The 17,650-nt window shown below is 32.8% G+C and overlaps 1 protein-coding gene across 11 annotated transcripts in view; it reads left to right on the plus strand.

The window, feature by feature from the left end:
• The window catches only part of LOC110995337 (tropomodulin-1), a 45,319-nt gene that overhangs the window by 9,196 nt on the left and 18,473 nt on the right, over window positions 1–17,650 (plus strand). Inside the window, exon 1 of one of the 11 annotated variants that reach the window (XR_002600245.2) lies at window positions 11,499–11,797. The exons of 9 other annotated variants lie outside the window; for them this stretch is intronic. Coding sequence is in view for 1 of the 2 variants with exons in the window: in XM_022262456.2 (XP_022118148.1) it covers window positions 11,690–11,797 (108 nt within the window). In the remaining variant the exon portion in view is untranslated. Of the gene's footprint in view, window positions 1–11,498; window positions 11,798–17,650 lie in introns of those variants that run through there. One more of the 11 variants, XM_022262456.2, reaches the window with a different exon arrangement.

Raw genomic sequence — 17,650 nt, forward strand, 5'->3', positions numbered from 1 at the left:
TTACAAAACATTAGCGGAATGACAAATCGCTATGAATATATCAGCCAATTGTGATTCATATTTCAGTTTCAGAGTCATGTTTTTAATGTCCTCTTACATATTAAAATACGCGATAAAGAACAAAGACGAGAAATAACACGTTTTTGCATAACTCGACTTAATCTTATACGAATAAATATGTAATAGGTATATATTACTCTTCTCTTTTTAAAATATTGACGCTCATAATTGTGCATAACCAATACGATTAAACAAATTTTGATTTGATTTATTATATTTTATAAAAACGGTACTGCCTTAAAACTTTAGCCACGTTCATGTGATTAATAATGTAACATCGCATACAAACCTTTCGCCATAAACTATCCATCACAAAAAATTAATTCGAAGTATTTCCTGACTTACCGTGAGTATATTAACCAAACAAACAATGTCTTCAGCCGTAATATCAACAGCGGCCTCTGGAGGTTTCGAATCTCTGGATACTTTTTATATATATCTAGGCGTCTTGGCTGGACATATTTTTAAATAATTTCTTTAATTAACATTGATAAACATTAGAAATTCGCTAGAACTAAACATCTGCCAAAAGTACATGAATTAGAAAACATATTTATAGGCCTGAGCAAATTATATTTAACCTGATGTAATTTTTATTTTTATTAAAGCACAGATGTGTGTAGGCTTTTCTAATTGAGTTACATATCTTAAACACACTAAGCGACAAACATATAAAATATTTAAAAAGCCGTGATCTAAGAAATGTAGTAGAACGATCTGTTTTTCTGGTTATTTACAATTTACGATGAATTGTGTTTATACAAATCAATAAACATTATAATGTCAGCTAAAAAATTTATATCTAACTTAAGAAGATTTTTATCTGTTGACAGCTTTCTTGGAATACCAAGATTTTGTTCCGCGTTTCCGTTTTTTATTTCTGATGATGGTTATAATATTGTACTGCCGTTTCAAATATACTGTTGCCATAATGGAAATCAGCGGGAAGAGTTTACGAAGTATATTTCTCTAAACACTTTTTTACTCATGTACCTCGAAAGAGAAACACAGCGTGAAGTATCCAATACGTCAATTACAAGACTTCTTATAATTTGACTTATATCATAGACATCCCATTTGCCCCTTCCATTGAGAAGAACGCGTTTATCCACACCAATATCCAGCTATAGACCTAGCTCCATAGTAGCTCGCCACATTTTTTTTTAGTTTTAATAATAATTTATAAATTGTTTTTGTGTTTGTTATATTTGTCACATTAAATCTTGAATTTTTTTCATTACCTACCAATCGCTCTGCCTATACATACTATACAGACATAATACTTAAAAACGTTTAAGTGAATAAGTCAACTACGCCTGGACAAATTTCTGCATTTTTTTTTAAATGTTCGTTGATGTCCAAGGATGGTTTATATGGCGAGAAAAATTCGAATAATTTTCAGGAAAACCCTTATAACAGCCTTTTTCTTTTTCCCATACAAACGTTTTCTAACTAAAATGTGGAGTCAATTTGAACTTTATTACTACATATTAAAATATCATACCGGTTAATAACCTCGTTCAAAATCTATGTTATGTCATTGGTGCACACTTTTTAAATTTTTGTCACCTTTAGGTTCGCACTGTCCGCTTAGATTATTTTCCAATCAAGTTTAAATGCTAAGTTCGATTCTTAGTTCGAAGCCCTCTAGCAGACATCCCAGTCTGGTAATCTTAGTGGGTTACAGAAGGGTGGCCAAAGTTCGAGAAAGCGAAGATACTTTGGTCACCCGAGCAAAACCTCACACACCGCCCTATCATCAAGATGACAGTTCTGTTCAGGAGAATTTTTTTCGCCGACTCAAAATAGGTAGTAACAAAAACTGCCACATTCCAAATCTTTTTGACAGAACGAAGTCTGTCGGCTTCGCTAGTTACATTAATAATACATGCAATTTACAATTAATAATTTGGTGTATACTCAACTTTAAGATGTAAACTGTGTTAATTATATCATGTTTATATTCCTTCTTCATAACGATGAAAGCTTTATTGTCTGATGCATCTGAGAACTATCAAAAGCCTATTTATATAAAATCTATTTCGATATATTGCATAACGCGACAACAGAGCCCAATTAGCTATTAATTACACGCGTAGCGCCCACTCAGCTGTCTGTCACATTTGCGATATTGCGAAATTAGTGAACCCATTCAATAAAATAAAACGTACTATAACTATTCATCTCAAGGAGATATTGGTTAATTATGGAACATTCGGAAAGGACTATATCTGTGCTATCATTTGTTTTTTCAAGTAGGGTTCCGTGCCTGACTTGGGCCGTCGATTTTCGGATCTTAATCATCCCGGTTTCCTTTAGGATGTTTTTCACCTGAGCGAGGTTTAAATATGCGCAAAGAAAGACGACCATAAGTGCACATCTAGGGAAGGAATACATCAGGATTGAGAGCCACTGAAAACACTGCTATGGCTAGATATAACTTAAATTTTACCACAATTCTTGTATTTTTTTATTTCAAAATTTGGAAACAATTGTTAGTGAAATTCCTACACCTTTATATATTAAAACTGAATAACGATATCCGTTTTGATGTTTTTATGAAGCCGTAGTACATTTATTTAGGAAATCGTCTAAAAAGTATATATTTCTGAATTATTTAGGTAATTAAAACTATCTAAATAGATTCGGGCTTACGCACACACGGTTTTAATGTAATGATATGTTGATTGGATGGAATAATGATTCCGGAGCGACATCTATACTTTTAGCACAAACTTACTCGTTTACGATAATGACAATTTGACTCTTGACAGCTTGAACGCATAAGACTCGAGACTTTCCATTCAACTTGTATTTCCTATGTAATATTGTCGTAATTCCATTTAGTTCCACAGGATATAAACACTGCTCACGTTTTCTATGTAAAAATATAATAATTGATTTATTAAAATTAATACAAAAATAGTTAATACATTATTAGTATTTAAAATTATACTACTTTTAGTAGTAATAGCAGTCAAAGATCTTGCATTGAAATCTGTTTTACTTTGTTGTTGCCAATATATAATAGAATAGGCTGCGACATTTTAAGGTCGCAAATAATATTTGTTGTTTCATTCACCAAGGATCCTTTCACCACGCTTCAGTGACTGAGTACATGTTTCCTTGTCAAATCATTATTTGGCATCGTTCGCTTCCTACAGCGATGACAACGTCTAACTAGAAAATTATCATTATTCAATGTAAATGTAGATATTATTTGACTGTCTACATGCCCATATATATCCATTTATTAATAAGGTACATAAATGAAATTTTGCATAAATCAATTAGGCTACTGCACGTAGGTAATTAAAATTATTTAATTGCAACAAAATCGTTCGTAAATTTTCAAACCAGCTTTATTTACGACAACAATTTATATTTTTTCTATGATTCTACCTGCGCGTCATAACCGGTTCCAAAGTACTGAACATTTTCCAAATAAGTTATGACTAGGTCTAGGTTACCAGGTCATAAAATTTAAAAAAAATCATACATGGTTTCATTTACGAAGGAGATGGTTATAGCGTGGTATATGGCTGCTGTAAGCCCTCTTGATAAATGGACTAAGTAGAGATTTTGCCAAGTACTTCCTAAGACTTAAACCAACTTCGTAAGAAGAGTATGGATGAATATTGAAATTTTTTCTGCCGGCACTCCCAGAGTGCAACCCGTAGTTTTTTATTTTGGTACCCCTTTATAACTGGAGGTCGGCCGACAGTGTCGAAAAGCCTGTTGCTGTGCCACACTCTTCTGAAAAAAAAATTGTCAATAAAATATTTTTTTATCTTTTGTTATCTTTGCTAAGACATTTGTGTAGTTAAAAGAAAAACTGGAACCGGGGCGAATTATGCAAAACGTGACCAATTCGACTTGATCTCGTTTCGATATCGTGACACTTGCAAGATTGTACTTTTCTCGTGATTCTTAACAGTTACTTTCTCTTAGATCATTATCATATAATCGTTTGAATTGTTTTAAGACAATGGGCTTATTTTATTTATATTATATTATAGGCGTTAATTAAAAGATATGCAGCAAATAGTATCTGCGATTATTCTATTGTTTAATAAAATAAGAAATTGATACCGATGTCGAAAACAATTATTGTTTAACTGAAATATACTAAATTTAATAGGCAAGTTATAAGAGGGTTTTATCGTAACTTAGGGTAAATAAGAATTTTGAAGTAAATTTCATCGCCCTTTTATGAATCGTCTCAAGTCAAATTAAAATCTAAAATTAAGATGAAAAATCGAAAGAATAGATTTTTTCTTTAAATTGCTCTACCCAATTTTTGAAACAATTTGTATTAAATCTCTAACTCTTAACAAATTTCAGAGAAGCCCTACGTAAGTAGTATTAAAAACGTGACTTTCGACAGCATTTGATAGATGTTGACAAAGGTTATTAGCACTTGGCAATGTATAAGCTTCGATAATCGATAAACGTTTGTTATTGCATTGAAAGGTCGCACTTTTGTGTAATTGACTGAACCGTTTCCTGCGTTGCCAACTAGATGGCGTAAACAGTATAGCAAGGGACATATTTATTTATTTTGTATATACATATTATTTAAAAAATCAAATTCTGTGTATAACAGTAGCCAGAGAAATGCGCGTTTATACAATACGTCATTTACAGCTCGTATGTTATTCTTTAATTGTTATGAATTGGTGCATTATTACTAGATGAAAAAGGCATTCCGGTAGTATATTTTTTTATTTTAAATTTCCACGACGTAATTCTAATTCACCAATACACGATTCTATAATGAATCATGCGCCCACGCAACTGTACCTACAGACAATAATATACAAGGATGGCCGTTTATACTATTATATACTTCCGTCCCAACTAAACGTGACGATGATACATTCGCCTTTCATGATTTGTAATGTAACATCTGCAAATGTTTATCAGGTCTGATAAATTAAAACAAATAAACATTAATTTGAAACCATGAAAAATAGGACTACCTTCCGAGTTTCATCATCGGGTGATTAGGGATAATATACAATTCCACTCCTTAAATCAATCAAATCAAATCAAAATCATTCCTTGAATAAAAGAGAGTATCCATTCTTAATACACCGGCAACACACTTGCGAGCCTTCTGGCTGTGTTTATGGGCGGCGGCATAGCACTAAACGTTAGGAGAGAGGCCTGTTGCCCCAAAAAAAAATTGGCGGCCTATTTACTCAACAATGGTAGTTAGATTTTTATGTTTAGTTAATAACTAAAAAAGTTTGCCTGACATAAAAAATATTGGAACCGAAAAACAGAGGCAATGTTTGCATACATTGGTTGAGTAGACTATATATCTATCAATATACCAAATCTAGCAACATTTTATTATTATTAAGGTTTGATTTATTATAAGCATTTTCCATAGATTAGAGAAACCTAAGAACAATATTTGATGTGAAAGTAAGAATATCTCATCTTTGACCCTATTTTCGTTGACATCATGCATCATAGAGAATTATAAAATTTGCATAAATATGAAAGTGTGTTAATCTCTTTCGCTTAGGGTATTAGATGTACCTTTAGTGTGAATGCGAATGAAAAATATGGAGAAGGCTTTTACCCTACACTATATAATTACTCTAATAATATTGTATGGTCCGCATACGATACAAGACCACTAATAAAACAAACGTAATTTTTCTAACTTATTCTAACACCACTTACTTATACACTAATTAAGAAATGATATCTAATAAATTTTTGTAGGGATTGATTGATAAAGCTGTAAATAATAATGTATGATGCTATTATAAAGACGGTTCAGTTCATTTTCAGAATAAAAACCTAAGTACCAAATAAACCTAATTTTTTATTGTGGACTTTTTCTTCTTTAAAAACCTTCATTCAAGGAATAAATTTAAAAAGTATAAAGTCGTCCTCTAAACTTCCAACATGTTTGCGACTCATTTGATATCATTAAACTAAATTTAATTAAAGATTTAAAATGTGTTATATAATCATTAAAATATCGTTAAACCTTGGAACAGGAGGCGTTCTTTAAGCTTAAATTAGTAAGAAAATGTTACTTATCAAATCACTTAATCAAAAACACTACCGATATACCCGGTAAAAGAAATACGATATATTTTATTTTTGTTGTGAAATCCGACTGAATATTTTCTAAAAATTAACTGTAGTAAATCGCTAAATAACATATGTAATATGCCACTTTTACATACAGTATACATCAATTACATAACTTTAACATTAATTTGTAAACATGCCAACCAACAATCAAAATAATCTTCTATTAATAACAGCTCAATGCCATTCCTAAATTTTATTGCGAATCCAAACTATTTCCTCTTTTTAACGATTTATTAAAGTATTTTAACACATTTAATATCTACCAAACTTCTCCATCGTGACTCAGTCAATTCATACTTGTTTTTTAATTCCATTTAACTTGTATCTTCTCGGTATGCTTTCCAGTAAAATATCATTGCGACTAGATGTAGTTTCGACATCTGCTTGTATATAAAGTGTCAAGGACATAAATGTCAAGTCATGTCAAATCATTTATTCCAATTAGACCACCTAAAATGGCTTTGAACGTTAAATTCAATATACTTTAGTTGCCCCTTCCAAAAGCTAGTTTCGTGTGGAGAAGAATGGTCAAGAAACTTCTACACTCTTTATAATAGGAAATACAATATTAAGTTAAATAATGATATGTGAAGATAATGTACTCCTAGAATAAAACTACTATACATATGTAATATACTCTGGTTTATTAAAAAAGCTATGCTAATGACATTATTTTTTTTCACTTTCACGTCACTCCTATCGTAGAAATCAAATATAAGGGCGCTGACTAGTATCTTAGTGTATTTAATATTTAGTCAAGTGAAAAAATCAAAGTATTTCTACCTCATTAACATTAACAAATAAAATAAATTTTGGTTAGTTTACAAATTAATGATAAAAAAAAGCCATTTATTTCATATTTTAACCGAAAAATTTTCAATTATTTTACATTACAATTTTTTGTATCTTGTGTGTGTATCACGCTAAAAGAATATTAAGTCAAAATTTCAATCTAACAAATGTCAATGGGTAAAGTCTTTGTTATTAAAAAACATATTCATATAGGTTTTTGTCTACTCGTAATAAAAATCAAGTGTGTCAATTTCTGATTTCCATCTATCGCATGACCTACAAATTCTAATAGCGAAGAAGAAAATAATGTTTCTACAATTCCAAGAGTCAACGAGGAGCAAAAACTATTGTTTTCCATAGACGAGAAACGTTGTTTAATATTTATGTAATGGAAAGTTGGTGACTACTGTATTATGAATCTATCAATCTCGATAAAAAGACTGGTATACGAAAACATTATTATTAGGTTACGAATGTCGATATAATATATGAAGTTGTCGTTGCATAATCGAGTTGCGGTCTACCAAGCAAACCTAGTAAGGAAAAATATATAAATTTGTAGAGAGAGTTGTGTGAAAGTTAGCTATGTAGTAATATAAATAATACACAAGGATACGATAACAAAACTGTACCTTTATCTAAGATTTATTTATTTTATTTTATTTATTTAAGTATTCCTACAGCTAATCGCTAAACAATATCCCTACAATTACATTACACACAAAAGCCATAACGGAATACACATTGAAACAGAACCATAAAGCACAGTTGTAAGATTGATTGATTGGTAGAATAAAATATATATTTAATATGAAGGAACAAACAAAGCCATTATTAGTAAAAGATACATAATATGTAGTTTTTTAAATATTTTTTTAAGAATTTTTTAGACACATTAAATATATCGATTTGCGATGCATAACCGAGTTTCGTAAATAGTTGGTCTTAGAACGAGGAATTTCGAATATTGATTTGCCTTGTATTGAAGGGGTCTTAAAAAGTAAATGGTAAAGAAGTAAGATCGTTGGACATTATGTGTCTACTATATACATCTATGAAACCAAAATATAAATCTACGTTAAAATAAAAATTATTCTGCAATAAACTTTATTTTTAGTTCTTAGAATAATAGACCAGAACTGGCAGGAACCTTTCTGCTAATCTCTCCTCCCTTTTGATCACAATTGGTGTTACAAGTTTTCTATTTAACCTTAATTTTTTGTGTATCACGATCTACTAAAGAACACATTTGAATAAATATAAGAGTTAATTTAACAAATACAATTAATCACTAACATATTTATTTTCAAAGAATATGCAATTTTTAATACAGTTCAAAATTATTTACATCGTAATCACCAAGCACAAAAACGCTTTCAAAGTATTATGAAATTAACCCAGGTCAAGGTGATTACCTCGGCTATTGACAAGGACGCGACGTAACATTTGACAATACTTTTGGTATTCAAAGCAGTGTTAGACTAATGGTGAGCAAAAATTCCCAGTCCTAAGGCGGTGTATTCGAACCCGGCTGTGCAAAAATGGATTATTTTTATAAACTTTATAAACTGCAAGAAGCACTTTACTGTAAGGGAACCAGCGTTTAGGACCAAAAATTGTTGTCGTGTGTCAGAAACACAGAAGGCTGATATTTGAGAAAAATTATTAATGCACCATTGTGACGATTACGGAATTTCATAATTATGCGTGTATCACATTTTTATGTAATAGGAGGCAAACTGTCAGGATACTCACCTGTGATACCGCCGCCGATGGACGCTCACACTCGCAAGTGCGATGCCAGCCTATTAAGAATTTGTACGGGAAATACCATAAGTCGAATTGGTTAGGAATTTTAAAAATAAAAATTAGGCTATTTCAATGGGCAGCTGGTTTTACATAGTGGTGGTGCACGGAAAAAGGTAAGAAACAATCAATTGTGGACCGACGGATGGTATACCTAGGGATCTACCTAAGGGCTTTTTGGGCTTCTGCCCAGGGTCCCGTGGATACAGGCGACATTTTTACATTAATAAAAAATCTGACGGATATGGAACGTAACGGGAAGTCCCCGTCGCTTGTTTTCGGTCGATGTATTGTTTTCGCTACGGGTACTACCCCATAATAGACCAGAGCCAGACAAATTCACTATCCGCCCATGGGTATACCATCTATTACAATCATTCAAATTGTATTTGGGAAGTAGTATATATTAACTAAAATTAATATTATTGTTACTACATATTATAACTATTACATTGTATTACTACACTTTCTATGTACTAGATTTCCAAACCCCAAAGTTATAGGTATCCTTGAAATCTATAACTCCCTGGTATAAATGTCAATAAAATTAATATATTTATTTGGTGTTATTACAGGTAAGTCACCTTGAAGCAGGATGAGAATGACGTCAATGGAAGTAGCTGATAAAATCACAGTGCGTGAGTTGGCTGTATTTACGATGTTTTAATTAAATATTGTTTTTCCCATAAAATTTGGTTTTGATTGTGTCACATCTGAAGTATCCAGCTGCTTTTATTCTTTTTTTTCTGCTGTATTTCCGAACCAGTTCGACTTAGGGTCCTTCAAGAAAAGAGCGTACCAATTCTTAAAAGGCCGGCAATGCACTCGCGAGCCCTCTGGCATTGTGAGTGTCCATGGGCGGTATCACTTAACATTAGGTGAGCCTCCTGCCCGTTTGTCCCCTGTTCTATAAAAAAAAATAGAATAGCAATTCTATAAATAACGATAGTTTTCTTAAGAATGGGTGTGTTTTGTTACTTTTTTGAAGTCTCCATTTTAGGGTAATTATAGAAACTCAAATCATGGCTACTCGGAGTAAACTTAAATCTTAAATAAATAACTAATTAGTTTTTAATATTTTTTTATTGTAAAATGTTTTGACTTCATGGCGCCAAGTATTAGAAGGGTTATTTTTATTATGAAAACTTACCTCTAAGTATTACGTAAGGTGATTTACTGCAATCCACCTCCGACTTCCTCTTGTCATACAAAAGTAAGCTAAGCTCTCAAAAATAATTTAAATTCATAATCATGTATTCATATAGCTATACACAATGTATGAACGTCAAAAACAGAAATGTATATGCTTCTAATTTTATATTTACTACCAGTTCTAAAATCAAGGGCGTAGAACGGAAGAGAAGACCAATAAACTCCCCGCCACTCTTTTTAATAGCACGCGTATTATAAAAAAGATTTAGATTTTTAAAGAATCTTCGGAAATTAATTACGTTTTCAAGCATAGACAATGTGTGGGTAATATGTGTAAAAAAGTAAATAATTACTGTTCACGTGATCATCAAAAAAGAAAATCAAAGGACCCTGTAGAAATACATAGAAGAATACTTGAACGGTCCACTTCATAATATTGTTACAAACACCAAGTATTGTCACCAATATTAAATAATTGCTGTTTAATCGTATAATTATTATATATTTTATTATTAATTACATTATTCGCGGAGACTTCTATTTACTTTTCTAAAATATTCCATATTTTTATTAAGATGCTTAATATTTGAATAAATAAAAAACAAGACGTCAAATTTTATACTATGCGTTAATGAATTGTGTAACAATAAAATTTCATAGTTATAAATATATTAAAATGTTCGTATGGAATATGTGACCCACATAAAAGAAATAAACCAGCCTAAACGATGCAAGTGCAATATTTAGTTTCCTTTATTCGTTACACTTTAATATTTGCTTATTAAAATATTTGAAATATTATTAAAATAGACTCTATTAGTGTGGAGTAAAATTTAATTTCGGGTAATAGGCCGGTTGATATTGCAAAGTGTTTGAACCGCATGTTTATACTAAGAGGAAAGCTGTCGGCGCCCACACTGCTTATGGATCGCGGTATACAATATTTTTTAATATAATTTTAAACATAATGTTGCAATAAACTTGAACGAATCTAAAACACGTATAAAAAAAAAGCAATTATGTCCAACTTAATCAAAGATGTGTATGATTTTGTTCTCAGCAACTCGGCATTTTTAAGGCAGTTTTTGCCGCATCCTATGTGGAACCAGCAACCACTGAAGAATTTCCGAATCAATTCGACTTAGGTACCTTCAAAAAAGAGCGTATCGTAAATGGCCTTACACTCGCTAGTATTGAGAGTGTAAAAGGTATCACTTGACATCAGATGAGCCTCGTTTCCGTTTTCATACCAATTCTGGTTGGCAATTCAGTCACGTGCAATATTTTATTCTAGAACAATAGGTAGGTTATAGACTTATCACGTTTAAAAGCATAGAAATGTGACAGAAGCCATTACTGTCACATAAAAGTCTCCAGCGCGCGCGCAGAATTTCGCATTAAAAAATAGCAAAATTATTCGCGTAACAAAACGTTGCTTTAGTATCAATTCGATTTTATTTGTGTAAAGGTCGCAGCGACACTTAGCTCTCTCGACTAGATCGTCCAACTAATAATAATCGCGCATGTGAAATGTTTTGGCTGGTGCTTTTTGTTCGCGCCGGTTATTTCAGTTTTCCAGTAGGATTCTGGGCAAGATCAGCACTAGCCGTCTCCTCCGTCGTTGTAACAAACTTGCATTGATCCGCGATACACAGTATGCCTTGAAGAGATGCCGTCATAAATGGCATGGCTCTTGTTGTGTTGGTGCAGTGCTTTAAAAGTGCGAAATAAGTGAACGGTGTAAATTAAGTTAACCATAATGACGGAGTTCTTTGGATCATGGAACAAAGGCGACGAGGAGGTGGAGGAGACTGTGGAGACAGTGGAAACAATCACAAGGACTACGCGTCGTGTCCAATCCCCATCAGTGAGCATATTTCTTTATTTAGATCGTGGCCTTGATCGTGACTTCCTCAGGTGTATATTTGCTGTGACGTCTTATTTACTGCCGCTCTGGTATTTGAAGATAATTTTCACTTCACCTACCTTTGATCTTAGCGATTCCTGCATCGGTTTGCGGGCAAGATATTTTCTCCTCGGTATCTTTGTTCTAGTGTTTATTTTGGACTGCAGTAATTTGATGTCACGGGCGATGTCATAGGCGCTGATATTAAACAGAATGTGGCAAGGTGAAGGAAATACGTGTGCCAGGCAAATTTTGTGTTAAATGACGCACCCGCTTACCTACCTCTAAAAATACAGAATTTCTAATGTTGAATTCAGAATGAGTTCGTATACAATATTTTTATATCACACTGGAGCATTCCAAATGTTTCTCAATGTTGTATTTTAAGAGTGACGAATTAAAACTTGTAAAAAATTGCTTATAATTCGCTTATTTGATTTGATTTCTACTTATTTGATCTTGTAAAACGGAAAACATAGGTAAATAGTTAGTTACATAAAAGTTACTACATAAAATATAGTTACTTATGCAAAAAAGCTAAATTGATGGAGATTTTTGTAATCTCTGTGAACAAGCGTTCACTTATAAAATAATGTAGATCTTTAGAGAAAAATAAAGCATTTTTAGGTAAGTAATACATACAATAATATTAAAGTAATTTTTTTTGCACGGATCGATGAGGACTTTTCACATGTCCTTTATAATAGTGTATTGAACAATCTTACCAATATTCAGCCAAGTGGGAATTTTTGTAACCTTGGATGTCTAAATTGACCGGACTATATAACAATGTTTACATTTATTAAAAAATCGGTTAACAACATTTAACGAAAACAAACTTTCAGATGGATTCAGTCCACTATGTTATTAAACGACAGGTTTTTTCGATGAAGTTCTTCTAACTTTCTTATCCAGGTAATAGCTGTTTCTTAGGTGGCCCCATATTTTTTTTTCGATATATAGATATCTTTAACGTGAAAACTAGGCATCTTAATAAAGGTGGAAAAATCTGTAAGAACATAGTAATTCAAGTGGAAATCAGTAACGTATAAAAGCAATAATTCTTAGCATCCATTGTTCAAAGAATACAAAAGTACAAAGGCTCATTCGTGTTGTAAACAATGTACTTATTACTTGACTATGTATAATAAAGTTACTTTGTAGGAATTTTCACGCATTACTCATTGCCTATCTAAAATTCTGAACTATTAAACATTGTCTGCTTGCTGCTGTTGAAGCTAGATGGTTCTAAGTTGTATTACCGATAGATAGGATATATCGATAGATAAAGCTGTTGTGAAAAATATAAGTATAAACTAAAACTATTTATTAAGTTAAAATATGTACCAAACGATTATTTTTGTTTTCTTTAACGACATAAGCATTTTTTCTGTAATAGGAGGCAAACGGGCAAAAGGTGATATCGCCTCCCATAGACACTCACATCGCCAGAATTTTGCGTTGCGAAAATAAACAAACGAACCTACAAATAGATTTTGGCTTCTATTGTTATTAAAATCCCTCATTCCAAATATATTGCATTTTACACAATAATAAATAAGACCGCTGGAGCCCGCGAACATAGGCTCCATCATCACGTGAATGTCCAAGCTATTCAACTCCTTGACACCACGGGTCACCACCACTAGTGAGAAGATTGAACTAGAACCATTTGAACTAGTGAATTAGTGTTATTGCACGTTAGTATTAAGTGCTACACAGTGAGTGAAATATAACACAAGAATATCTTCTCTTTAATAGAGACTGTAAGGCTAAGAACGCACGAAGCGATTTCCAACCGTGCCCGACGTAGCGGATTGGAATTTTATTTTCAAACCTCACGAGACCGGAGTTTTGTGCGATTACGCAGCCGTCGCGGTTGCGTTTATCGCTCGCAAACTTAGCGGTTGATTATTGCATTACGGGCGGTTAAACGATCAGTAAATTTCTAGACCGCCATGTCCACATACCAGGAACGAGCTGTTGCACTTTACCTCCTTCGCAGAAGTATTATAAAACAAGTCGAGCCCACTGCGGTTGCCCGCCTACCACTCGCAGAGCGGGTGGGTGCAACTCGCCCCAGCTGTGATACAAGATGACCGCCGGTGTAGCGAAACCCGCAAATAATCATACACGCTGCGGGCGTAAAACGCATCTGTTTAATGTGCTTTAACTTTTTACATAAATATCTGTATTCTACAAAGCTAAGCTAAGTAGTGTTATTATCTCTCTTATCTTAAAAATCCTTTTCAAGTAAAGTTGAACTAGTTATGACTAATAAGTAGTTCAACTTAAAGAGGCTAGATCGTAATGTTGTATGTCTTCGTAAAGACACGTGTAGGACATAATAATAATAATAAATAATAGCCTTCATTCAGATACATTTTATACTTACAATTAAACAAAACTTCCATTTTAATCCTCTTCTAGTGTATCTGTCTCCCTTTTTTGGCAAAGGCCTCCTCCGCAATTTCTCTCTGCACTCTGCCTACCTGCTGTTTCTTTAATGTGGTCTATCCACCTTCTGAGATGTCTCCCTCTTTTGCGTTTGCTATACCTTGGGCATCAGTTAAGTAGTGTTTGCTCCACTTTTCTGTGTAGTACAAAAAGAATAATATATACAATTTCTCATGAATAAAATGTCTGAGATTGAGATTTTCTATTTGCATTGTTGGAGTAACGTTTTAATATTCGTATATGGGGCTACAGACGGGGTCGACGCACGCGCCACTATACCACCAAAATGTTTATATTCGTGGTGAAACACGACAGAAATACACAGAAAATTCCTCATTTTACGCTATGTAGTAATGTGGTACACACCCACCGATCACACGTCTAACCTAGTTGTACTAATGCGGATTTTTTGCGATATTTATTGAAGGTGCGCAACACTAGTCAAAGATGATAAAAGATTCAAGAATATTATTGGACTTAAAATTAAAAAAATAGTTTATTATGAAATATAAAATAGAGATATCTTATTCCACATCATTACATTTGTATCGCAGCCATCCCTACTCATCAGCAAAGAAGACAGAGGCTGTAAGCCGAGAGAAAAAGCCAACGAAAAAAACCTCTTGGTACTCTATTAAAATATCAAATTTATGGTTGTCTATAAAATAGGTTATCCTATTTGCAATAATATGGAATTATTGAAATGTTTATATGATTCGTGATACTTATTAAAATTACTAATAAGACTAAAAAATTCTAATTTTTGACGTAGGTAACAAATTTAGTTTACAGCATACATTGTACTCGCGATTTTCAAGAAATGAAAGAGATTCTATAACTCCCGATCTGAAACACCTTATCGAACCTTCTGCTCCTCAAAAGCAGGACTAGGGCACATGGAAGCAGGAACATAGTAGCTTTTGAAACGTTTATTACCTGTTTCACTGTAAAACACTAACTAAATTTTAAAAAATAAACCTTATATTTCTTATACTTATACTTGAAGATGCATTGAATGCGTTGTTCAGGTAAACCTGGATATTTAGTCAGTAAGAACACAACATTTGTGTATGCAAAAATGCACTGTAATCCCAGAAAATAAAGGTTATTTTGATATGCAAAAATATCTACATATCTTTCTGGTTCACTGGACTCATAAAGTTTCGTCAGTGAACTGGATGAGCGCGTTGACAGCCCACCAAAGTGCTAATTGCCTCGGACAAGCTAACTAAATACGATAATGAATGTTTGCGAGCACACAGGAATGGAAAACATTTGTGACACGTCAATATTCCTCAAGACTTTTATCCCCACTTGGCACTTTTTGGCTTTACATATTGTAAACAAATTAATGTGGAAGGATTCCTTTTTTAAATAATTTAATATTGAATATAGAGCATAGACGACAGAATGGTCTGCTAGTCTATGGTGATTAATTGGATGACGTGTCCTAACACAAAATATTAGAAGCTTATAAATCACTTCTCACGTTCTATCATCTTGGCGGAGTTCAACTATAACAGACTTCAGAAAAACAAAAGAACATAGGATAAATATAAACCTTCATTCAATACCTATTCAGAGAAAAACCAACTCTAATGTTAGTAAACAAAGTCCAGAATCGCATTACAATGTTCCTGTGTTACAACGTTATAGAAATGCTTTAGGTCGACTCGAAAATAGCACAGACCGCCTCTCCCCGCGAGATACGTACATTTTTGGAAGTCAAATAAAAAGTATGCTCTAAAAATACACGAAATGCAAAGGTTAGGAAAATAAAAGTGTCACTGAGATTAATACAGATGTCGTGAGCTTAAACTTGTCTTTTGTTTGTAGCCAGTAACAATGCGATGTCTTTGCTACCGGCAGTTAACGAAATAATTGAAAAAGCCACGACATTTTATTTGTATGTATATTTTAACCTTTTACTACCCGTATTTAAAAACACAAAGAACTGTTTTACCTACGTTTTCGTATGGTTCAAGCTACTCCGCGTTGGATCTTGTAAACAAAATGTATATTAATAACAATAATAATATATAATTCGAAAAAGTACTGAAATGTATAACCTAACATCCAGCTTAAGAAAGGATTAGTTTCAATTAGTAAAGTCAAAGTTAAAATTTACCATGCGTTATCATTTATGTGGTATAAAGTATCGGAAAGTCGAAAATAATTTTAAAAATAACGCATAATTCAATCCTCGCCTTGCATCGTAATTAGTAACGTTTTATCCCAAACCCCCTCTCCCCCCCAAATGAATTACGTAATAAATGAACGCTCCCTTAGTATACAATTCGTCTTTTATTAATCAATCTTAAGCTCTTTCCGTCTAAAGCTAATACTTCCTGTTATGTTACGTGAAGTGAAATGTGTAAGTCGCTCCACAAATCCCCAGCTAAATCTGTTCCAGAACATCAACATTACCGATATAATGTACTAAATGTGTTCGTAAACACGAAACGAGTACCATGACGCCAATACACCGATAAAATTAATAAGAGCTCTAGATTATTAAATGATATTGCCGTATTTAATACTTGGTAAGTGGCTTGCGTAGAATATCCTAAAGTACATTGTTTCAAGGTTTTCTTTCAACAAAATGTACGTGTAATTTTATTTTTATTGTTTTAACCACTTCTTATTTTCCTTAATACTTATTATTTTTCCTTACCATGTTTAGCTGGAACAGACCGCTTGTTAGCAACACAGCCGCCGGTTGCTTCCATAATAATTTATATTACATCTTTTTATATATACTATTATTGCAACGAAGTAAATAAACGAAAATCATGGAAATATGACTCGCCATTTTAGATTTTGTGGTTAAAATATGTACCTATTTATTTATTCGGCATATTAACCTTTCTTCAGCATCTCATAATAAATTGTTCCTATTTAAGAAAGACCCGTACGTTGTTGTAATGTATGCCTTTACGTACATTATACTTCTTTGGTCCTTTCCACAAAAATTTGGATCAGTTCATATTAACAGGTTTTTCTTACATTCCCTACGTATATAACTATAACGTATAAGTATTACAAAATAATTATTACGAATGTTTTCTTTGATGCAGACTTTTATTGTTATAAATTATTGCCCTGGTGAGACTAACGTGTGGCAAGGAAATGAGTCAAATATTATAAATGCTGATTGTGGGCGGACAATGACCTTGCTGTTTCATCGCGGAATGTCCACTACGCTGTTCCTACTTGCCCTACTGATACAAAATGGCTTTAAACAGCAACTGAAACCTTGGCGCCATCGCTTTCACATTACTTATTACAGTTATAAACTAATTTTAATTAACGCTGTTTAAATGACGACGAGACGATGGAAAGAGACCGGATGGTATG

This window comes from Pieris rapae, chromosome 2 (genome assembly GCF_905147795.1).
Source record: "Pieris rapae chromosome 2, ilPieRapa1.1, whole genome shotgun sequence".
Lineage (NCBI taxonomy): Eukaryota > Metazoa > Arthropoda > Insecta > Lepidoptera > Pieridae > Pieris > Pieris rapae.